This window comes from Bombina bombina, chromosome 2, assembly GCF_027579735.1.
Source record: "Bombina bombina isolate aBomBom1 chromosome 2, aBomBom1.pri, whole genome shotgun sequence".
Taxonomy (NCBI): domain Eukaryota; kingdom Metazoa; phylum Chordata; class Amphibia; order Anura; family Bombinatoridae; genus Bombina; species Bombina bombina.
This window is the reverse complement of record NC_069500.1, coordinates 870,553,408-870,578,877: the sequence shown is the minus strand read 5'-3', so window position 1 is coordinate 870,578,877 and position 25,470 is coordinate 870,553,408. Positions and strand designations below refer to the sequence as shown.

The 25,470-nt window shown below is 38.7% G+C and overlaps 1 protein-coding gene across 5 annotated transcripts in view; it reads right to left on the bottom strand.

Moving 5' to 3' along the window:
* Positions 1-25,470, bottom strand: part of SLC20A2 (solute carrier family 20 member 2) — a 254,933-nt gene that overhangs the window by 20,918 nt on the left and 208,545 nt on the right. For all 5 annotated transcript variants that reach the window (XM_053703198.1, XM_053703199.1, XM_053703197.1 and 2 more), the window contains 5 exons: positions 15,031-15,171; positions 13,161-13,246; positions 12,247-12,343; positions 9,789-9,908; positions 7,579-7,779 (listed from right to left, as the gene is read on the bottom strand). In XM_053703198.1, the coding sequence (XP_053559173.1) occupies positions 7,579-7,779; positions 9,789-9,908; positions 12,247-12,343; positions 13,161-13,246; positions 15,031-15,171 (645 nt within the window). The remainder of the gene's footprint in view (positions 1-7,578; positions 7,780-9,788; positions 9,909-12,246; positions 12,344-13,160; positions 13,247-15,030; positions 15,172-25,470) is intronic.

Sequence of the window (25,470 nt, the reverse complement as noted above, 5' to 3'; positions counted from 1 at the left end):
GCTCCTTTCGGGTTTACTCTTCAAAAAAGGATAACAAAAGAACAAAGCGAATTTTATAACAGAAGTAAACTGAAACGGTTATTTAAAATGGCATTTTCTATCTGAACAATGAATGTGTAATTCTGACTTTACTGTCCCTTCAATGAGACTAACTGACATTCAAAACACTAAATTTATAAATATAATAAGATATCATATCTAAATACGTCTTCCCTTTTTATTATAAAATATACTATAACATGTTTTTGTGAATAAATAATAAAAAACAATTCTCTATCTATATATTTATTTTTAAATGTCTAAGAAACTACTGGGAACCTCACTGAGCGTATGCAACCAATTTAGGTGATTTTAGCAGCAATATTTATTTCTGTAAGGAAGCTGTGATCTCAGCCCCATAGGCAGAAAATCACTGTTCTGCTCATGCATTTAGAGCTGTTCGTTATATTGATGTCATCACTTAACAGCAAATAAAGCGTTTTTTAAAGGTAAATCTGCTAACAGATTACTTTTTTAATTAACCATACAATTGCTCTTATCAAATGGAGTGGTGCACTGAATGGATCACAGATTGCCAGTGTATATTTATTCCTGACTTGAAAGTACATGACATTTTGTGTAAAATCTGTGCTTTGTCACACACTCCCAAAGGAGATCAAAATCTGTAACCTAGGTTTTCAAAATCAAAATGCTGTAAAAATGCCAAATAGAAAACTGAGGATTAAGCTTTTAGAAACTAGAGCTTTTGTACATAGAGAGACATATTTGTAGAAATGCTCTCAAAAGATAATATTAAACAACTTATTTATTTAAATCATCCAATTGACTTCATTCTCTTGGTACCCCTTGTTGAAGCAGTAGCAATGCACTACTCGGAACTAGCTGAGCACATCTAGTGATCCAATGACAAGAGGTATATATGTGCAACCTAGGTATGCTTAAAAAAAAAAAAAAAAAAAAAAAAAAGATACTAAGAATACGAAGCAAACTAGATAACAGAAGTAAATTGCAAAGTGGTATAAAGGGACAGTGTAGTCAAAATTAAACTTTCATGATTCAGATAGAGCAGGTAATTTTAAGCAACTTTGTAATTTACTCCTATATTCCATTTTCTTTGTTCTCTTATTAACTTTATTTTAATTTATGCTTAGTAGCCGGCCCATTTTTGGTTCAGGACCTGGTTAGCACTTGTTGATTGGTGGCTACATTTAGACAGCAATCAGCAAGTGCTACCCAGGTTCTAAACAAAAAAAATGGGCCGGCTCCTCCGCTTACATTCTTGCTTTTTCAAATAAAGATAGCAAGAGAATGAAGAAAAATTGATAATCGGAGTAAATTAGAAAGTTGCTTAAAATTGCATGCTCTCTTGTATCATAAAAGTTTAATTTTGACTAGACTATCCCTTTAAGCATAAAAACAGAATTTATACTTACCTGATAAATTACTTTCTCTTGCGGTGTATCCAGTCCACGGATTCATCCTTACTTGTGGGATATTCTCATTCCCTACAGGAAGTGGCAAAGAGAGCACACAGCAGAGCTGTCCATATAGATCCCCCCTAGCTCCACCCCCCAGTCATTCGACCGAAGGCTAGGAGAAAAGGAGAAACCATAGGGTGCAGTGGTGACTGTAGTTTAAACAAAAAAAATTTAACCTGACTTAATTGCCAGGGCGGGCCGTGGACTGGATACACCGCAAGAGAAAGTAATTTATCAGGTAAGCATAAATTCTGTTTTCTCTTGCAAGGTGTATCCAGTCCACGGATTCATCCTTACTTGTGGGATACCAATACCAAAGCTTTAGGACACGGATGAAGAGAGGGAACAAGACAGGTAACCTAAACGGAAGGCACCACTGCTTGCAAAACCTTTCTCCCAAAAATAGCCTCCGAAGAAGCAAAAGTATCGAATTTGTAAAATTTGGCAAAAGTATGCAGTGAAGACCAAGTCGCTGCCTTACAAATCTGTTCAACAGAAGTCTCATTCTTGAAAGCCCATGTGGAAGCCACAGCTCTGGTGGAATGAGCTGTAATTCGTTCAGGAGGCTGCTGCCCAGCAGTCTCATAAGCCAATCGGATGATGCTTTTCAGCCAGAAGGAAAGAGAGGTAGCAGTCGCTTTCTGACCTCTCCTCTTACCAGAATAAACGACAAACAAGGATGATGTTTGTCTGAAATCTTTAGTTGCTTGTAACTAGAATTTCAAAGCACGAACCACATCAAGATTGTGTAATAGCCGTTCCTTCTTAGAAGCTGGATTAGGACACAGGGAAGGAACAATGATTTCCTGGTTAATATTCTTGTTAAAAACAACCTTAGGAAGAAAACCAGGTTTGGTACGTAAAACTACCTTATCTGCATGGAACACCAGATAGGGCGAATTACACTGCAAAGCAGACAATTCAGAAACTCTTCGAGCAGAAGATATAGCTACCAAAAACAAAACTTTCCAAGATAGTAACTTAATATCTATGGAATGTAAAGGTTCAAACGTAACCCCTTGAAGAACTGGAATAACTAAATTTAGACTCCATGGCGGAGCAACTGGTTTATAGACAGGCTTGATTCTGACTAAAGCCTGTGCAAACGCTTGAACGTCTGGTACCTCCGCCAGACGCTTGTGTAAAAGAATAGACAGAGCAGATATCTGTCCCTTTAAGGAACTAGCTGACAAACCTTTCTCCAATCCTTCTTGGAGAAAAGACAATATCCTTGGAATCCTAATCTTACTCCACGAGTAACCCTTGGATTCACACCAACAAAGATATTTCCGCCATATCTTATGGTAAATTTTCCTGGTGACAGGCTTTCTAGCCTGAATCAGAGTATCTATAACTGATTCAGAGAAACCACACTTAGATAGAATTAAGCGTTCAATCTCCAAGAAGTCAGCTGCAGAGAAACTAGATTTGGATGCTTGAATGGACCCTGTATTAGAAGATCCTGCCTCATTGGCAGTGTCCATGGCGGGACAGATGACATGTCCACTAGGTCTGCATACCAAGTCCTGCGTGGCCACGCAGGCACTATCAGAATTACCGAAGCCTTCTCCTGCTTGATTCTGGCTACCAGAAGAGGAAGAAGGGGAAACGGTGGAAAGACATAAGCCAGATTGAAGGACCAAGGCGCTACTAGAGCATCTATCAATGCCGCCTTGGGGTCCCTGGACCTGGATCCGTAGAGAGGAAGTTTGGAGTTCTGACGGGACGCCATCAGATCCAATTCTGGAATGCCCCATAGCTGGGTCAGCTGAGCAAAGACCTCCGGGTGGAGTTCCCACTCCCCTGGGTGAAAAGTCTGACGACTTAGAAAATCCTCCTCCCAGTTGTCTACTCCTGGGATGTGAATTGCAGATAGATGGCAGGAGTGATCCTCCGCCCACCTGATTATTTTGGTGACTTCCTTCATCGCTAGGGAACTCTTTGTTCCCCCCTGATGATTGATATACGCCACAGTCGTGATGTTGTCCGACTGAAATCTGATGAATTTGGCCGCCGCTAGTTGAGGCCATGCCTGAAGCGAGTTGAATATCGCTCTCAGTTCCAAAATGTTTATCGGGAGAAGAGACTCTTCCCGAGACCATAAGCCCTGAGCTTTCAGGGAGTCCCAGACCGCCCCCCAGCCTAACAGACTGGCATCGGTCATTACAATGATCCACTCCGGTCTGCGGAAGCATATTCCCTGAGACAGGTGATCCTGAGACAACCACCAGAGAAGAGAGTCTCTGGTTTTCTGGTCCAGTTGTATTTGAGGAGACAAATCTGCATAATCTCCATTCCACTGTTTGAGCATGCACAGTTGCAGTGGTCTTAGATGTATTCGAGCAAAAGGGACTACGTCCATTGCCGCTACCATTAATCCGATTACCTCAATGCACTGAGCTACAGATGGCCGAGGAATGGAATGAAGAACTCGGCAAGTAGTTAAAAGCTTTAATTTTCTGACCTCCGTCAGAAATATTTTCATTTCTACTGAGTCTATTAATGTTCCCAGGAAGGGAACCCTTGTGAGCGGGGACAGAGAACTTTTTTCTGTGTTCACCTTCCACCCGTGAGACCTTAGAAAGGCCAGAACAATCTCCGTATGAGCCTTGGCTCTGGGAAATGACGACGCCTGTATTAAGATGTCGTCCAAATAAGGTGCTACTGCAATGCCCCGCGGTCTTAGTACCGCCAGAAGGGACCCTAGCACTTTTGTGAAAATTCTGGGAGCAGTGGCCAACCCGAAGGGAAGGGCCACAAACTGGTAATGCTTGTCCTGAAAGGCGAAACTTAGGAACTGATGATGATCTTTGTGGATAGGAATATGTAGATACGCATCCTTTAGATCAACGGTAGTCATATATTGACCTTCCTGGATCATAGGTAAGATTGTCCGAATGGTCTCCATCTTGAATGATGGGACTCTGAGGAATTTGTTTAGAATTTTTAGATCCAGGATTGGCCTGAAAGTTCCTTCCTTCTTGGGAACCACAAACAGGTTTGAGTAAAAACCCAGTCCTTGTTCTGTAATTGGAACTGGACATATCACTCCCATCTTGAGTAGATCTTCTACACAGCGTAAGAACGCCTCTTTCTTTGTCTGGTCTGTAGACAGGCGAGAAATGTGGAACCTTCCCCTTGGAGGGGAGTCCTTGAATTCTAGAAGATATCCCTGAGTAACGATCTCTAACGCCCAGGGATCGTGAACATCCCTTGCCCAAGCCTGAGCGAAGAGAGAGAGTCTGCCCCCTACCAGATCCGGTCCCGGATCGGGGGCTACCCCTACATGCTGTCTTAGTAGCAGCTGCAGGCTTTTTGGCCTGTTTACCCTTGTTCCAGCCCTGCGAAGGCTTCCAGGTTGCCTTGGGCTGTGAAGCGTTACCCTCTTGCTTTGCGGTTGCAGAGGTTGAAGCAGGACCGCTCCTGAAGTTGCGAAAGGAACGAAAATTAGCCTTATTTTTAGCCTTGAAAGGCCTATCTTGTGGGAGAGCATGGCCCTTTCCCCCGGTGATATCCGAAATAATCTCTTTCAACTCGGGCCCGAAAAGGGTCTTTCCCTTGAAAGGGATATTTAGTAATTTTGATTTGGACGACACATCGGCCGACCATGACTTGAGCCAAAGCGATCTGCGCGCCATAATGGCGAAACCTGAATTTTTTGCCGCTAACTTAGCTAATTGCAAAGCGGCATCAGTGATAAAAGAATTAGCCAGTTTTAAAGCTTTAATTCTATCCATAATTTCGTCATATGAGGTCTCCCTCTGGAGCGACTCCTCCAGTGCCTCAAACCAGAAAGCCGCTGCAGTAGTTACAGGAATAATGCAGGCGATCGGTTGTAGAAGGAACCCTTGTTGAACAAAAATCTTCTTTAGTAAACCTTCCAATTTTTTATCCATAGGTTCTTTAAAAGCACAACTGTCTTCAATTGGAATGGTTGTGCGCTTAGCCAGCGTAGAAACTGCTCCCTCTACCTTAGGGACCGTCTGCCACGAGTCCCGCCTGGGGTCAGTAATGGGGAACATTTTCTTAAAAATAGGAGGGGGAACAAAAGGGACACCTGGCCTTTCCCACTCCTTGGTAACAATATCCGCAACCCTTTTAGGGATCGGAAACGCATCAGTGTATAAAGGGACCTCTAGGTATTTGTCCATTTTACACAATTTCTCTGGAACCACCATAGGGTCACAATCATCATGAGTGGATAGAACTTTCCTAAGCAGTACGCGGAGGTGTTCCAACTTAAATTTAAAAGCTAATGAATCTGAATCTGCCCGTTGAGAAACCTTTCCTGAGTCAGAAATGTCTCCCTCAGACATCACATCCCTCGCCCCTACATCCGAGTGTTGTGAGGGTGCGTCAGATAAACCTCCCAAAGCTTCCGACTGCTCATAATCTGTTCTTAAAACAGAGCTATCTCGCTTTGTAGGAAAAACTGGCAGTTTGGATAGAAAGGCCGCAAGGGAATTATCCATAACTGTCGCTAATTTTTGCAATGTAATAGGTGCCAATGCACTAGAGGTACTAGCTATTGCTTGCGTGGGCGTAACTGGTGGTGAAACTTGGGGAGAGGAAGGTGGACTATCTTTATTACCTTCCGTCATAGAATCATCTTGGGCTACATTTTTAAGTGACACAGTATGATCTTTAACTTGTATAGACATATTAGTGCACTTGGGACACATTTTGAGTGGGGGTTCCACCATGGCTACTGAACACATAGAGCAAGGCTTTTCCTTAGTGTCAGAAATGTTAAACAGATTAGTATTATATGCAAACAGGCTTGGAAAACACTTTAATCAAATAAAAAACACAATTTGAAAAAAACGGTACTGTGCCTTTAAGAAATAAAAAGCGCACACAATTTTACAAAACAGTGAAAAATGCACCAAATCTTTTGAAATGTGCCTAATGCTTCGATATGATTGCACACCAAGTTTCAGCCTGATTAACCCCATAATGCCCAAACCGGAGCAGTCTAAAGCCCACAACCGGTTTCAAAACTACAGCACCTTGCCACAGTAGTCTGCTGTGGCCCTACCTTCCCTTATGGATTAGGTTAGGGGAAAAACAGCTTCTGTGAGTCCCTCAAGCAGTCTCTGGACCCTCCACATGAAGCAGCATGAACTGTCTGGAGAAATGAACTGCGCAACAGAGGCGCAAAATTAGGGCCCCTCCCACTCCACTCCGGAGTTGTGAGGCCCTCAAAGTCACACTTAGGTGACTAAATATATGCCATGTGGATAAAAAAAACCTTAATAAACACCCCAAAGGTGTTTAAAAGTGTCTACCAATGAGTATTTGCTGAATAAAATAATCGATTGCCCTCTCACAGTGTCCACCAGCCTATTGAGCCCTGTTAAATAAGCCCTTATTCTATACTAAGTCTCAGAACATGGCTTACCCTTCCCTCATGGGGATTCCTGTCAGTCTTCTATCATTATCGTGTCTTGACTAGAAAAAAGATGACTGAAACATACCTTAATGCAGTTAAGCCTGCAAACTGTTCCCCCCAACTGAAGTTTTCTGGTACTCATCAGTCCGGTGTGGGAACAGCAGTGGATTTTAGTTACAACATGCTAAAATCGTTTTCCTCTCAGCAGAAATCTTCATCACTTTTCTGCCAGAGAGTAAATAGTACAAGCCGGTACCATTTAAAAATAAACTTTTGATTGAAGATATAAAACTACAAATCTAACACCACATTCACTTTACCCTCCCGTGGAGATGCCCTACTGCTAGAGCGGCAAAGAGAATGACTGGGGGGTGGAGCTAGGGGGGGAGCTCTGCTGTGTGCTCTCTTTGCCACTTCCTGTAGGGAATGAGAATATCCCACAAGTAAGGATGAATCCGTGGACTGGATACACCTTGCAAGAGAAATCTTTATTATTTCACCATAACAAACCAAAACAATTTTAATAGAAGTAAAAGGATATAAAAAAGGTAAATATTTTAATTTGTGATAGTTAAAGAAATAAAAAGAAATATAAAGAGAGACAATTGTATTTTACAATCATTCACAGTACAAATAATCTACTTTAGGAGTAAGTATTTAGAAAATGATAAAAAATATAGAAAAATAAGCACAGCAAAAAAGTTTTACCGTAAGGTATTCTACTGCTTCCATTTGCAACCGGATCAGAACCAACAGCAGCTTCAGTGGTAGAGCTAGTGAGAGGTACAACACTTTCATCGTTTCCCTTTGCCCCAGGCAGTTCTTTAAAGACAGGAGTGTCTTCATCTTGGATTTTATCAAGGCTTTCCTCAGATATGCGTGACAATACGCCCTCTTTCTTTAACCGACCTACACAAACAGAAGAAAGATTTGCAATTAAAACGCATTAAAATTTGTTTGTTTTTTATCTAGTACAGATTTTAATTTCCTTAAGAAATTACTGTTTGTTCCCTGTGTTTTTATTATGCAATGCAGGATATAGCACAGGGGTCTTCAAACTTTTTTCCCCCAACACCCAGTGCAATGATACCACATACCTTTGCGGCCCTATTTTTATGCTTGGCCTGAAAATTTCTGAAGTAATATACAACAAGATAGCTGAAATTTTTGGTGACTAAATTTGTGTGCACTTTATTCCTGATTGTAGTCAAACTTGAAAGTGTTGTAAAAGGTAGTAGCGCACACACCACACGCGCGCTCTTATACAACATGAACGGCATACAAAACATACACACACCAAACACTCATACAAAACATACACACACCACACACTTATACAACATACACACACTGTCATACAACACACACCACACACACACTGTCAAACAACACACACCACACACACTGTCAAACAACACACACCACACACACTGTCAAACAACACACACCACACACTCCAGTAATGGGTCCCGACCCGTGGTGTGAAGAACCCTGCTATAGAACTAATGTATAACTAAATAATATAAAACAATGCTATGCATTTCTAAAGCAAATGGAGATAAAACTGTATGGAATGCAATGTAGGCAATATTCTAATCTGCTGTGTAGATTGTCTTATACGGTACTAGGATATTTCAGATCACTAATTTCCTAGAACACAACATTAGGAATGGGTAGATCATTTAACAACCAAAATAACTATTTTCCAAAAAGAATCATTTTACACAGAACTGGCAAGTTGTAGAGTTAAAGAAAAAATAAGTATAGGAAAAATCCAGTCTGTGGCCGAACATTAATAAAGAATATATGAATCAGAAGTAAAAATAAGTGTACGACTATGGAGCCATTATATATTTGGATAAAATCAAAAATAACCACATGAGATTAAACTCAATGGGAGAATCAACTCAAAATATAAAATTCTGGATAAAACGTGCTCTTCCTGTAATTTAACCATGAAAACTGTAGTTTTTCCACTCCTCCCAGAAGGGCTGGTGTGGAATCCGTGGAATACAGAACAATGACCCTTCTACATGAAGCATTGTGATTGGTCGATATATCAAGGCACTTATTGTTGCTTATTAGTTTCAGCAAAGGAGACATGATTGCATTGAGGCTTTTCAAAAGGTGTGTCAAAGGATGGCAAAATAGTGAAAAATGTGCTTTAAAAAAAATAACAGTTTTAAATGTTATTTTGGATACAGAACTTTTGCAATGTAGAGAAATTTCTAGCGCACAATAACAAAATAAATACTTAAATGTCCTTTTAAGATAAGGAGCATCTAGGTTATAAAATGGCTGCATTCATTGCTTTATGGAGACAATTTAAACTTATTTCTTTGATGGCAGCATATAAATTTAAAACAAAAAACTTGTCATATTCTCAAATAAATCTTTGCTTTCAATGCATCATTGTCAAACATATATTTACTGATTAAGGTCCCTTTAAATGGCAGCAAGTCAAAATATTTGAATGGGCAATCACAACCCACAATTTTCTCCCTGTGGCGCCGGATTTCTCACACGCTATTTGCCAAGAGGTGGAAACGTCACCTCTTAGCAAAATAGCGTTCTGCCGTGGGCTGCCTTAGCAGCCTAGTGCGGCAACGCATAAATGAGGTTTCTGCATAAAGTATTTTATACTTCATGAATGAAAGTCCCCTTTATTTGTTTTAATAGTCAATCCAAACACTAGGATTGACTTTCTCTTTAAGCTTGAGCGCCAGGCACGTTCTGTTCAGTTCCTGAGTAGGAGATGGCTGGGGTTTGGTGGATACTTTATGCTGTTCAAAATTTCATTCTTTAAAATAGTTTTTAGAAAAAAAAACCCTCAAATGGTTAAATGTCATTTTTTTGTGTAAATACAATCTAATAATTACAAATGATAAGAGAACATTTGAAAACAAAATAAAACATACTTGCTATTTTCCTTCTCATCCATGGACAGACAAAAAACCAGACTATCAGTGCAAACAAAATGGCAACCCCTACTGACAGAAGAGCAGTGGCCCAAATTGGAAATGTCTGAAGACCTAGCACTGCAAAGCAAACATGGAAACAATTAGGAAAATATAATATACTATTGTTAACATTTATATTTTTTTCTTCTAATCATTAAAGCACAATTACTTAAAGGGACACTGAACTCAATTTTTTTCTTTTGAGATTCCGATAGAGCATGCAATTTTAAGCAACTTTCTAATTTACTCCTATTATCAATATTTCTTCATTCTCTTGCTATCATTATTTGAAAAAGAAGGCATCTAAGCTATTTTTTGGTTCAGACCTCTGGACAGCACTTGTCTATTGGTGTGTAAATTTATCCACCAATCAGCAAGAACAACCCAGGTTGTTTACCAAAAATGGTCCGGCATCTAAACTTACAATCTTGCATTGCAAATAAAGATACCAAGATTTGATAAGAGTAAATTAAAAAGTTGCTTAAAATTGCGTGCTCTATCTGAAACACGAAAGAAAAAATTAGGGTTTAGTGTCCCTTTAAGAAAGACATAATCAACATAGAACAAATAAAGTCCACAGCATTAACATTTTAAATCTTCACAGGTCTAGATTGTAAGCTCTTTAGAACAGGATCCGCCTTCTTCCGTATCAATGTTATTTACGTTTAACAGTAATGTACTATAAACCCCAATAATCATGTACTATGTAAATATGGTGGTGCCTTACAAATAAATTATGATATTTTAAAATGGGACAGTAAATGTTAACATGATTCAGTAAATCTTAATCAAATTTCATTCAGTTTATATCTATTTATATTAAAACTGAATCGCTGATGTTTTAAAACAAAATGCCTTTAATAATCAATACCCCAACAACTGAGCATTTTTTTTTTCAATACAGACAACAGTTATAAGACAGCCCACCCTAACTGATTTTTGTGCACTGAGGAAACAGAGAGCATGCCCTGAAGAAATAAACAGGGGCAGACCATTGCAAACCAATTGGCTCAACCATAAGCAGAAGTATTATTATCATTTCTATATATAGCACCACAAACGTTTGTAGCACTGGGTACAGAAGATAAGGGTATAAAATGACAAAGATTTGTGGTAAGATACAAATACATAACAGACTAAACAAAACTATTAAAGGAGAAGGAGGGCCCTGCTTTGAAGAGCGTAAAGTCTACAGGACGAGGGTGCAGAGACGTAAGATTTGGGGTGGTTTGTCACATGGATTGCAGTTGCAGCAGCAAGTGAAGGCAGTTCAGGATGAAAAACAGAGGAGAATGATAAGCCTCTCTGAATAGGTGGGTTTTCAAAAAGCTTCTTAAACTATACAAGGTTAGCAGGGTAGAGAGTTACAGAGAATAGGAGCAGCGTGTGAGAAGTCTTAGATATGAGAGAGGGAAGTAGAGATAATAGAAGTCGGGAGACGTAAATCAGAAGTTGATCGAAGAGGGCAGGCTGAGACATTATATATAGTTGGGAGTGAGGCTGATGAGTGCTTTATAGGTTAGGGATAATATGGAGAGCAAGTATAGGGACTGGCAGAGTAATTGATGTAGATTAGAGACATTGGTGGATGAGTCTAGTTGAAGTATTCATGGCTGGAGGGGGAGAGGCAGAGTTTGAAAGTCTATTTAGAAGAAGGTTGATGTAGTCGATGTGACAAAATGAGGGAATTCATATTTTTGTATTTTTTTTTTGAGTAAGGAAAGAGTGAATTCTGGAAATGTTGCGTAGGTGTGCACGGCAGAATTTTGTAAGTGTTTGTATATGTGGAGTGAATGTGAGTTCAGAGGTAATTGTGAGCCAAAGACAGAGGACCTGGGAAGTGGTTTGAGAATAGAATCTCCAACTGTAACGGAAGTGTCATGTGTGAGATGTCTAGAAGAAGGAGGAATTAGAAGCAGCTCAGTTTTAAACAAATTGAGTAAAGACATCCAAGATGAAATTGCAGAGACACAGTAGGTAATCTGGTTGAAAAAAAGAGGGAGATATATCAGGAGAGGAAAGACTGATTTGTGTATCATCAGTTAATAAGTGTTAGTAGAACCCAAAGGAGGATAAAAGTTTTCCAAGGTAAAATGTAAAGATAGAAAAAAGCAAGGGACCCAAAACAGAGCCTTGTGGTACTCCTACTAAGAGAGAGGCAAAGGGTCAGAGGATATGCTGTTAAAGAAAACGTAACAAGCCGTTTGAGACATAGGAAGCAACCCAAGAGAAGACTGAGTCGGACAAATTAACTGTTTAAATCTTTAATTAAGATCTGCTGAATAATTTTAAAAATTGACTGACCCTTTCAGTATATAGATTATGCAATTTTCAGAAACAAAATATAACATAGATGCAATGACTTCCAACACAGATCAAGCACATGCTCTATATTTAACTCTATAGCATTACTTACAAGGTGCTCCAGTATATAATATTGAAAACAAATTAATTCCTATTGTAGCAGCATAAAATATCGGAAGTGCCCGTAACCCACTGGGCACTGGATCTTCCTGAAAAACAAGATTTAAAATGTTATCAGGAAGCATTAACAGAAGAAATATTGTGCAGTTTAACCATATTATTGCTGAAGAAGAGAGTTTATCTAGCAATCTATGAAATACATGATCTGAAAAAGTGCATAAGAAAAACCTGAGAGATTATATATATATATACACATATATATATATATATATATATATATATATATATACATACATACACACATATATATACATGCACACACACATATACATACATACATACATATACAATAGCACTTGGAAAATCCAGAGAGTGCCACCTGTTTATTGGCCTTATGTTAATGATTTCACTTGCACCCTGTTGGCTGAAAGACAAGGTAAGAGTGTGCTGCATTTGGATTTGTATATATACTTATATATTCATATACACACACACATACATACATCAATCAAACATAAGATTGTGGTACTTTCTTTGGCTTTTCAAAGACTTGTGCTAAGTTTTTACTATTTTTATTTAAAGTCTTAATCATCATCAAGCAATAATAATAATCTATGAATGGATTTAGTAATAATAATCTACATTCTTCTACTGTATATTTAACAAGAGCTATTACATCCAATATCATTTATGGTAAATCCGTATACCAAAATATTTCATATATCGATACAAAACTATTTTAACTTCTCTTTGGTAAAAAAACAAAAACAAAATGAAATAACAAAAACACCACAACTAGAACTTATGTTACAAATCCACTACAATTGACGAGGAAAAAAAAGCATTCCAAGAATTTATTAACAGCGTGGATAGATAAATAAACATTATTATAAATATATAACTTACCTTATTCAGGATGAAATACTTAATCAGCATAAACAGCAGACCAGACATCAGACCAGACAGCAATGGGGAAATAAACCAAGAGGCAACTGGACAAAGGGCATAAAAAAGCATGTTTAGGAGTTTGGTTATTTTACCTATTAGTATTATAAAAGACAAATAATTTCATACACAGCACACCGGATTCAATTCCAATTATTCTATTGGACAGAAAGCTAAAACAATATATTTTAGCAGATGGAAAGAATACACTTTTGAATAATAAGATTCTATTAATGGAAAAGAAAAACAAGTAGATACGGTATTAATAAATATTAACAAATTAATTTATGTTATTATATTGTTAATTCTCTGGTACTTCAACTCCCCAAAAAATCTTCAGATTATTTTTCTTTACATTCATATTAGATATATTAATAATAGTTTACATGTAGAGCTGTCCATTTAAAATACCATCAGTAAACATTTTTTTTTGCAATTTACTTTCATGCATCTGCAGTGGTAATGTTCATCCAGCCCACTGTAAGGCGTCAGGCTGCGTACATGTCTAGTCAGTGTGATGTCAACAAGCAGTACTCTGAGCGCGTTTAGCAGATAAATATGTGCATGTGACTTATCATAAAAGAGGTGTGCATGAGAATAGTTATTGTAAGTGTGCATTAGAAATGTTATTGCTATAGCACAGATAACTTAATAAAAGCATTATTCTTGTGCATTTTAAATACCAATAATAAATTCATTTTTCACAAATATCTCTGGATTTACTCTAGAATCTACATTCTTTTTCAAAGGCATCAGAGATCCTAAGCTAAATTGCCTTATCAAAGCAATTATTCAGCCTTTCCAGCTTTGTCCAAAAAAAAATAAAATAAATAAACCACATGGAAGATTTCATATCCGTATTAATTAACTGCTAATTGTAATGCAATTTTTTATTTACCATTCAAGTCCAGTTGTGTATGTTACTGTATTCCTAAATATATATCTGGTTTCTATGTTTTATATACATTTTAGATAGATAGATCAGATAGATAGAAAGATAGATAGGATATTGACGTTTAATTTATCCCTTAAACATAAAAAACATTAGAAAAATGTCAGTATTTAAATATTCACTGAAAACCCCCCACAAACATTTTTTGAAACACTACACTCCTTCCTCACCATATTTTGAAGCCACTATCACTAAAGTATCATGACTTTTTAGTCTTATTCTATGTGTCCTTGCAGGCAGCAAAGGAGAACAGAAATTCATTTGATATTCACTTTAAGGTGACTATTCAAACCAGGAATATTTTTTTAACTGCAAAAGTATACATGCTATTTTAAGGTTAGTATTGAGGAATAGAATATGTCAAATTGCCATCACCAATTAAAACATTAAAAAAGTACATAGCATGTGTATAAAAAAGGAACAAATCTACATGCAGGACAGACAAATTTGCTTACCACTAGGTTCATATTAATTAAAGTCTCTGCGCATACTGAGCTCCACATTATCTGGATTTGTGGGTCTGTCCTGATTAGGTAGCTGAAAGAAACCTGGGACTATATAGCCCCCCCGTCCCCCCAAGTACACTCAGCCCCTGCCCAGGAACAGTTAATCCAACCAAACCCCACCTCTAGGCTATATAGCTCCTCCTCAGAGGATCCAGACTTCACACATGATCCAAGGACTTACAATGAAAATGTGGGAAGTATCCATACACAAAGTTGGATGTAGGATATATTTTATGTTAGCAAATTAGAAGACATTTTTACCTAAATGTGCAAAGATCAACCCTACCGAATAGGTAGGAAATATATACATAGGCCAGTTAGATCTAGGGAACATTTCCACATACCCTCATTTATAAAAGGAAATGTCAATTACCAATCTTGACAAGCTGCATCCACTGCACACCATGTGTACCAATTGCGACAAGAGAGAATCCAATTGTTGAGCCGACTATGCAATGGGTGCCAGAAATGGGAAGCTTTAAGAAAGATGCAATCAGCTGCCAAACAGCGGACCCTGCAAAGAAAGAAACATTAATTTGAGCTACTATTTCTTATTTACTAAGTTAAAGGACAACTAAATACAGTACAGTGTTCTCCACAGGACCTTTATAGCGGGTGCATCACATGGTTGATTTAACCGACAGCCCGGCTAAAATTTTAGTCAATATTAAGCTAAAATTGGCTAATATTAAAAATCAATTTTTATTGCACAAATTACCATTAAATACATTTATGTTAAATTATTTAATTAATTTGTGCTTTGGATAGCTTAAATTATATAATATTAGAAAATATTACACTTCCCCACTTGGCTACCTCATAATGCCACCTCGGCTACTTCATAATGCCACCCGGCAGGAAAAAAAATTCTGTGGAGAACACTGCAGTAGAATTGAATAATTGACAGACACACAATAAAAAGACAATGCAATTTGAATTTGAAATTAGCAGTAGAATATTTTCTGGCAAATTTAATACAGTTGTCCCTCCCACTGTATCATGTGAAAGTCATCGGCCAATCAGAAAATGCATATACGTATATACTGTTTACTTTTGCAAATGCTCAGTAGAGGCTGGAGCCTCAAAGTGTGCATATAAAACAAATGTGCACAGTTTGAAAAGGGAAATATCTTAGAATTTTGTTTTAAATTGCATGCTTTTTCTGAATCACAAAACTTTTTTCCAACCATAGTGTCCCTTTAAAGGGACTTGTAAGTCAAAATTAAGTTATTATAATTCAGATGGAGTGTATAATTTAAAAAAAAAAAAGTGTACATCTATTATCAAAATGTACCACTTTTTCTGGTTATTCTTAGTGGAAACAGCAACTTTTCATAAGAGCATTCTGAAGTAGGCTCAGGAGTGTGCATATGACAACATACTAAACATCTTGTAATATCTATTTATGCATTTTTTTTATATACTAATAGTCATAAAAACAATCTCTTGCTATAATAAAGTAATACATGCATAAATATATGCACCTTGTAAATATATTATCTGCCAGCAAATAAAAACAAAAGTTTGAAAACATTAGCTCACACGAAGTTGCATGTCCCCCGCTAAAAATTTTTTTATAATATATATATATTTATATATATATATAAATTCATTTGCATGCTCTGCATCACAAAATACATGTTCTGGGTTTCATCTAAGTCACTTTGATGAGTGATCTGAATGTATAGATCATGGATTACGATTATAAGATGACAGTTGAGAATTGCCTTCCCAAAAGCATTATTTAAAGGGACAGTCAAGTCCAGAAAAAAAACTTTCATGTTTCAAATAGGGCATGTAATTTTAAACAACTTTCCAATTTACTTTTAGCATCAATTTTGCTTTGTTCTCTTGATATTCTTAGTTGAAAGCTAAACCTAGGAAGTCTCATATATAAATTTCTGAACCCTTGAGGGCTGCCTCTTATCACATGCTTTTTAATTTGCTTTTCACAACAGGGGAGAGCTAGTTCATGTAAACCATATAGATAACATTGTGATCACGCCCGTGGATTGTGGCAGACACTGCACTAATTGGCTAAATTGAAAGTCAATAGATAATAAATAAAATGTCATTAGATACAATGTAATCACAGAGGTAAAAAGTATATTAATATAACAGTGTTGGTTATGCAAAACTGGGAAATGGGGCCCTGGCTGTAGTTATAGGATACCTTATAATTGTAGTTATGCATATACAGTACACAAAAACTTTAATTCCGTTGTGATATGAGTATTATTTTAGACAAATCATATATGGTAATCCTATAGGTCAATTAGTGGTGACACTCTAGGAAATGTCTTAAGATATCCTAGAGTATCACTACTAATTGGCCTAAGGTCTGTGTCTTGATAGAGGACACTGCCTTCTGTCAATCTGTGTTGACAGCTTGGCCCATACTGACTTGACACCAAGTCTCTGAATGTACGTAATCAAATTCGCTCTAGGGAAAAGTAACAGTTTTCTAAAGTCATCCTTGTATGTGATTGCATGTTTTCTCAAATGAAGAATTTTAAACTGTATGGGCAAATTTTTAAAAGGTATTTTTCAACTAAAATAATACAAATTTAAGATTGATTCAGATCCAGAATGCAAATCTACAATCAATGGATCTAGATTTCAATTACATTTTTTGAGTACAGGTAGCCCTGGTTTTGCACCAGTTCACAATAGCGCCTGTTCCTAGTGATCACGTGACCACTATTGAGGAAGTTGTTCCACAGGCCTCTTAGCTGAAAACAAGCAGAAGAGTATTTGTCACCTGCATTTATAGTATAGCACTGTATTACTGTGTACCGCACATGCCAGTAGTTTGCCATTCATTTGCTTTCTTAAAGGGCCAGTACAGTGAATTGTAAAATAATTGCTATCATGCATATAAAAGAGCAGTAACAGTTTAAAAAATAATTTCCATGCTGACCTTTTTGATATGGAAGCTAACAGGAAGTGTATGTCTGTGTGCATGTTCTACAAAAACTATTAACATTTCATTTTTATATGCAGCAAATAAACAAAAATCACTTTCCACTGGCTGATAAACAGAACCTTATTAATGTATAGTGACAAGCATAACAACTAATTTTATATTGCTGTTTTTACATTAATTTTAGAGCTTTAAATAGATGATATAATAGCACATAATATATATTAAGTTATAATATTACATAACTAATGCTAAAAACTACAAGGGCTACCCTGTAACTTTGTAGCCTATTTCAGTAAATTTGAGTTAACTTTTGTAGCTAAAGATTGCAAACTAAATAGTTAAATATATATATAATAAAAAATAATAATAACATTATATATATATATATATATATATATATATATATATATATAACAGAATTTATGTTTACCTGATAAATTACTTTCTCCAACGGTGTGTCCGGTCCACGGCGTCATCCTTACTTGTGGGATATTCTCTTCCCCAACAGGAAATGGCAAAGAGCCCAGCAAAGCTGGTCACATGATCCCTCCTAGGCTCCGCCTACCCCAGTCATTCGACCGACGTTAAGGAGGAATATTTGCATAGGAGAAACCATATGGTACCGTGGTGACTGTAGTTAAAGAAAATAAATTATCAGACCTGATTAAAAAAACCAGGGCGGGCCGTGGACCGGACACACCGTTGGAGAAAGTAATTTATCAGGTAAACATAAATTCTGTTTTCTCCAACATAGGTGTGTCCGGTCCACGGCGTCATCCTTACTTGTGGGAACCAATACCAAAGCTTTAGGACACGGATGAAGGGAGGGAGCAAATCAGGTCACCTAAATGGAAGGCACCACGGCTTGCAAAACCTTTCTCCCAAAAATAGCCTCAGAAGAAGCAAAAGTATCAAACTTGTAAAATTTGGTAAAAGTGTGCAGTGAAGACCAAGTCGCTGCCCTACATATCTGATCAACAGAAGCCTCGTTCTTGAAGGCCCATGTGGAAGCCACAGCCCTAGTGGAATGAGCTGTGATTCTTTCGGGAGGCTGCCGTCCGGCAGTCTCGTAAGCCAATCTGATGATGCTTTTAATCCAAAAGAGAGAGAGGTAGAAGTTGCTTTTTGACCTCTCCTTTTACCGGAATAAACAACAAACAAGGAAGATGTTTGTCTAAAATCCTTTGTAGCATCTAAATAGAATTTTAGAGCGCGAACAACATCCAAATTGTGCAACAAACGTTCCTTCTTTGAAACTGGTTTCGGACACAGAGAAGGTACGATAATCTCCTGGTTAATGTTTTTGTTAGAAACAACTTTTGGAAGAAAACCAGGTTTAGTACGTAAAACCACCTTATCTGCATGGAACACCAGATAAGGAGGAGAACACTGCAGAGCAGATAATTCTGAAACTCTTCTAGCAGAAGAAATTGCAACTAAAAACAAAACTTTCCAAGATAATAACTTAATATCAACGGAATGCAAGGGTTCAAACGGAACCCCCTGAAGAACTGAAAGAACTAAATTGAGACTCCAAGGAGGAGTCAAAGGTTTGTAAACAGGCTTAATTCTAACCAGAGCCTGAACAAAGGCTTGAACATCTGGCACAGCGGCCAGCTTTTTGTGAAGTAACACAGACAAGGCAGAAATCTGTCCCTTCAGGGAACTTGCAGATAATCCTTTTTCCAATCCTTCTTGAAGGAAGGATAGAATCCTAGGAATCTTAACCTTGTCCCAAGGGAATCCTTTAGATTCACACCAACAGATATATTTTTTCCAAATTTTGTGGTAAATCTTTCTAGTTACAGGCTTTCTGGCCTGAACAAGAGTATCGATAACAGAATCTGAGAATCCTCGCTTCGATAAGATCAAGCGTTCAATCTCCAAGCAGTCAGCTGGAGTGAAACCAGATTCGGATGTTCGAACGGACCCTGAACAAGAAGGTCTCGTCTCAAAGGTAGCTTCCAAGGAGGAGCCGATGACATATTCACCAGATCTGCGTACCAAGTCCTGCGTGGCCACGCAGGAGCTATCAAGATCACCGACGCCCTCTCCTGATTGATCCTGGCTACCAGCCTGGGGATGAGAGGAAACGGCGGGAACACATAAGCTAGTTTGAAGGTCCAAGGTGCTACTAGTGCATCCACTAGAGCCGCCTTGGGATCCCTGGATCTGGACCCGTAGCAAGGAACTTTGAAGTTCTGACGAGAGGCCATCAGATCCATGTCTGGAATGCCCCACAGCTGAGTGACTTGGGCAAAGATTTCCGGATGGAGTTCCCACTCCCCCGGATGCAATGTCTGACGACTCAGAAAATCCGCTTCCCAATTTTCCACTCCTGGGATGTGGATAGCAGACAGGTGGCAGGAGTGAGACTCCGCCCATAGAATGATTTTGGTCACTTCTTCCATCGCCAGGGAACTCCTTGTTCCCCCCTGATGGTTGATGTACGCAACAGTTGTCATGTTGTCTGATTGAAACCGTATGAACTTGGCCCTCGCTAGCTGAGGCCAAGCCTTGAGAGCATTGAATATCGCTCTCAGTTCCAGAATATTTATCGGTAGAAGAGATTCTTCCCGAGACCAAAGACCCCGAGCTTTCAGGGATCCCCAGACCGCGCCCCAGCCCATCAGACTGGCGTCGGTCGTGACAATGACCCACTCTGGTCTGCGGAATGTCATCCCTCGTGACAGGTTGTCCAGGGACAGCCACCAACGGAGTGAGTCTCTGGTCCTCTGATTTACTTGTATCTTCGGAGACAAGTCTGTATAGTCCCCATTCCACTGACTGAGCATGCACAGTTGTAATGGTCTTAGATGAATGCGTGCAAAAGGAACTATGTCCATTGCCGCTACCATCAACCCGATCACTTCCATGCACTGAGCTATGGAAGGAAGAGGAACGGAATGGAGTATCCGACAAGAGTCTAGAAGTTTTGTTTTTCTGGCCTCTGTCAGAAAAATCCTCATTTCTAAGGAGTCTATTATTGTTCCCAAGAAGGGAACCCTTGTTGACGGAGATAGAGAACTCTTTTCCACGTTCACTTTCCATCCGTGAGATCTGAGAAAGGCCAGGACAATTTCCGTGTGAGCCTTTGCTTGAGGAAGGGACGACGCTTGAATCAGAATGTCGTCCAAGTAAGGTACTACAGCAATGCCCCTTGGTCTTAGCACAGCTAGAAGGGACCCTAGTACCTTTGTGAAAATCCTTGGAGCAGTGGCTAATCCGAAAGGAAGCGCCACGAACTGGTAATGTTTGTCCAGGAATGCGAACCTCAGGAACCGATGATGTTCCTTGTGGATAGGAATATGTAGATACGCATCCTTTAAATCCACCGTGGTCATGAATTGACCTTCCTGGATGGAAGGAAGAATAGTTCGAATGGTTTCCATCTTGAACGATGGAACCTTGAGAAACTTGTTTAAGATCTTGAGATCTAAGATTGGTCTGAACGTTCCCTCTTTTTTGGGAACTATAAACAGATTGGAGTAGAACCCCATCCCTTGTTCTCTTAATGGAACGGGATGAATCACTCCCATTTTTAACAGGTCTTCTACACAATGTAAGAATGCCTGTCTTTTTATGTGGTCTGAAGACAACTGAGACCTGTGGAACCTCCCCCTTGGGGGAAGTCCCTTGAATTCCAGAAGATAACCTTGGGAGACTATTTCTAGCGCCCAAGGATCCAGAACATCTCTTGCCCAAGCCTGAGCGAAGAGAGAGAGTCTGCCCCCCACCAGATCCGGTCCCGGATCGGGGGCCAACATTTCATGCTGTCTTGGTAGCAGTGGCAGGTTTCTTGGCCTGCTTTCCCTTGTTCCAGCCTTGCATTGGTCTCCAAGCTGGCTTGGCTTGAGAAGTATTACCCTCTTGCTTAGAGGACGTAGCACTTTGGGCTGGTCCGTTTCTACGAAAGGGACGAAAATTAGGTTTATTTTTTGCCTTGAAAGGCCGATCCTGAGGAAGGGCGTGGCCCTTACCCCCAGTGATATCCGAGATAATCTCTTTCAAGTCAGGGCCAAACAGCGTTTTCCCCTTGAAAGGAATGTTAAGTAGCTTGTTCTTGGAAGACGCATCAGCCGACCAAGATTTCAACCAAAGCGCTCTGCGCGCCACAATAGCAAACCCAGAATTCTTAGCCGCTAACCTAGCCAATTGCAAAGTGGCGTCTAGGGTGAAAGAATTAGCCAATTTGAGAGCATTGTTTCTGTCCATAATCTCCTCATAAGGAGGAGAATCACTGTCGACCGCCTTTATCAGCTCATCGAACCAGAAACATGCGGCTGTAGCGACAGGGACAATGCATGAAATTGGTTGTAGAAGGTAACCCTGCTGAACAAACATCTTTTTAAGCAAACCTTCTAATTTTTTATCCATAGGATCTTTGAAAGCACAACTATCCTCTATGGGTATAGTGGTGCGTTTGTTTAAAGTGGAAACCGCTCCCTCGACCTTGGGGACTGTCTGCCATAAGTCCTTTCTGGGGTCGACCATAGGAAACAATTTTTTAAATATGGGGGGAGGGACGAAAGGAATACCGGGCCTTTCCCATTCTTTATTAACAATGTCCGCCACCCGCTTGGGTATAGGAAAAGCTTCTGGGAGCCCCGGCACCTCTAGGAACTTGTCCATTTTACATAGTTTCTCTGGGATGACCAACTTGTCACAATCATCCAGAGTGGATAATACCTCCTTAAGCAGAATGCGGAGATGTTCCAACTTAAATTTAAATGCAATCACATCAGGTTCAGCTTGTTGAGAAATGTTCCCTGAATCAGTAATTTCTCCCTCAGACAAAACCTCCCTGGCCCCATCAGACTGAGTTAGGGGCCCTTCAGAAATATTAATATCAGCGTCGTCATGCTCTTCAGTATCTAAAACAGAGCAGTCGCGCTTACGCTGATAAGTGTTCATTTTGGCTAAAATGTTTTTGACAGAATTATCCATTACAGCCGTTAATTGTTGCATAGTAAGGAGTATTGGCGCGCTAGATGTACTAGGGGCCTCCTGAGTGGGCAAGACTCGTGTAGACGAAGGAGGGAATGATGCAGTACCATGCTTACTCCCCTCACTTGAGGAATCATCTTGGGCATCATTGTCATTGTCACATAAATCACATTTATTTAAATGAATAGGAATTCTGGCTTCCCCACATTCAGAACACAGTCTATCTGGTAGTTCAGACATGTTAAACAGGCATAAACTTGATAACAAGTACAAAAAACGTTTTAAAATAAAACCGTTACTGTCACTTTAAATTTTAAACTGAACACACTTTATTACTGCAAATGCGAAAAAACATGAAGGAATTGTTCAAAATTTACCAAATTTTCACCACAGTGTCTTAAAGCCTTAAAAGTATTGCACACCAAATTTGGAAGCTTTAACCCTTAAAATAACGGAACCGGAGCCGTTTTGAACTTTAACCCCTTTACAGTCCCTGGTATCTGCTTTGCTGAGACCCAACCAAGCCCCAAGGGGAATACGATACCAAATGACGCCTTCAGAAAGTCTTTTCTAAGTATCAGAGCTCCTCTCACATGCGACTGCATGCCATGCCTCTCAAAAACAAGTGCGCAACACCGGCGCGAAAATGAGGCTCTGCCTATGCTTTGGGAAAGCCCCTAAAGAATAAGGTGTCTAAAACAGTGCCTGCCGATATTATTATATCAAAATACCCAGATAAAATGATTCCTCAAGGCTAAATATGTGTTAATAATCAATCGATTTAGCCCAAAAAAAGTCTACAGTCTTAATAAGCCCTTTTTGAAGCCCTTATTTACAATCGTAATAAACATGGCTTACCGGATCCCAGAGGGAAAATGACAGCTTCCAGCATTACATCGTCTTGTTAGAATGTGTCACACCTCAAGCAGCAAGAGACTGCTCACTGTTCCCCCAACTGAAGTTAATTGCTCTCAACAGTCCTGTGTGGAACAGCCATGGATTTTAGTGACGGTTGCTAAAATCATTTTCCTCATACAAACAGAAATCTTCATCTCTTTTCTGTTTCTGAGTAAATAGTACATACCAGCACTATTTCAAAATAACAAACTCTTGATTGAATAATAAAAACTACAGTTAAACACTAAAAAACTCTAAGCCATCTCCGTGGAGATGTTGCCTGTACAACGGCAAAGAGAATGACTGGGGTAGACGGAGCCTAGGAGGGATCATGTGACCAGCTTTGCTGGGCTCTTTGCCATTTCCTGTTGGGGAAGAGAATATCCCACAAGTAAGGATGACGCCGTGGACCGGACACACCTATGTTGGAGAAATATATATATATCTTTCATGTGTATCTGCACTCCCAATGTCATATAGTCGCCAACCAGGGTACCAGATCAAATAATATTCATAGTATTCTTCAACATAGGACTGCACTCACTGGGTTTTATAAAAAAAATATTTATTAGGTAACGTTTCGGAGATCCAGGCAACCATATGTTCATACCTTAGTTGAATCATTACATTTAGAGGCATACAAATTCTAAAACATGTTATATTGATTTTAGACAAACACTGCTATGTGTTGCAAATTCAAATGTCACAATATATCACATTCAATCCCAATAACTAAACAGACCTATACAATTCAAATGTCATATTGCAGCATATTGTCTAAAATCAATATAACATGTTTTAGAATTTGTATGCCTCTAACTGTAATGATTCAACTAAGGTATGAACATATGGTTGCCTGGATCCACTTACATATTTATTAATTAGCATATCTGATAGTTTATGCATTTATTATACCATCTATTTGATTTTGTAAAATATATGAATGCCTGTATTGGTAGTAAGGTCACACTGATGTATACAGGGGTTGTCACCATGACAACCCTAGTTTTGGCACAATTCACATTTGATTGGGTGGGGCTTAACGGGTATATAAGTCACTGTGTTTAGTTACATGTTTGCTCTGGTCTGAGGAAGGGGTCTGTGAACTCCGAAACGTTACCTAATAAATAATTTTTTTATAAAAAACCCAGTGAGTGCAGTCCTATGTTGAAGAATACTATATATATATATATATATATATATATATATATATATATATATATATATAATATATATATATATTATATTATATTATAAAATGTATTTTTCTGGAAGCTGATATACTGTATGCTTTCACATCAGTGATGTGTTCGGGTATTCACTCCTTTCTCAGAAACCCCCCCCAAAAAAAACAGCCCACCCACAAGTCAGAAAAACTACCAACTGGTAGTCATGGAAATCCCCGTAAATAATCAAGATCAGTTATATTAATAACTGACACATATAAAACTACAGAACCAATAAAATCCTAAAATAAACAAATATACAGTATTATCTTTCACAACAACAGATTTAAAAAATGGCAACCAATATTGTCCCATAACAATAAGCTTAACCATTGATTAGTCAGATTAAGCTCCACATAACAACAAACACATTGTAAAAAAGACATTTCTGTTACTGATTACTGTTGGCATATAGACGAATGGCCACTCCCTCAAAAGTCTGACTGGACTTGATTGTGGATAACCACAATTAAACCATCCTTCTGGTCTTCGCACCATGTGCTTTTTTAATGTAACCAAACAAGTTAATGTTCGCAACACCATACATCAGAACTGTAGTTGTAAACAATCCCACAAACAGTGTTAATTAAAGGGACACTGAACCCAAAAAATTTCTTTCGTGAATCAGATAGAGCATGTGATTTTAAGAAAATTTCTAATTTACTCCTATTATCAATGTTTCCTCGTTCTCTTGCTATCTTTATATAAAAAAGAAGGCATCTAAGCTTTTTTCTTGGTTCAGAACTCTGGACAGCAGTTTTTGATTGGTGGATGAATTCATCCACCAATCGGCAAGGACAACCTAGGTTGTTCACCA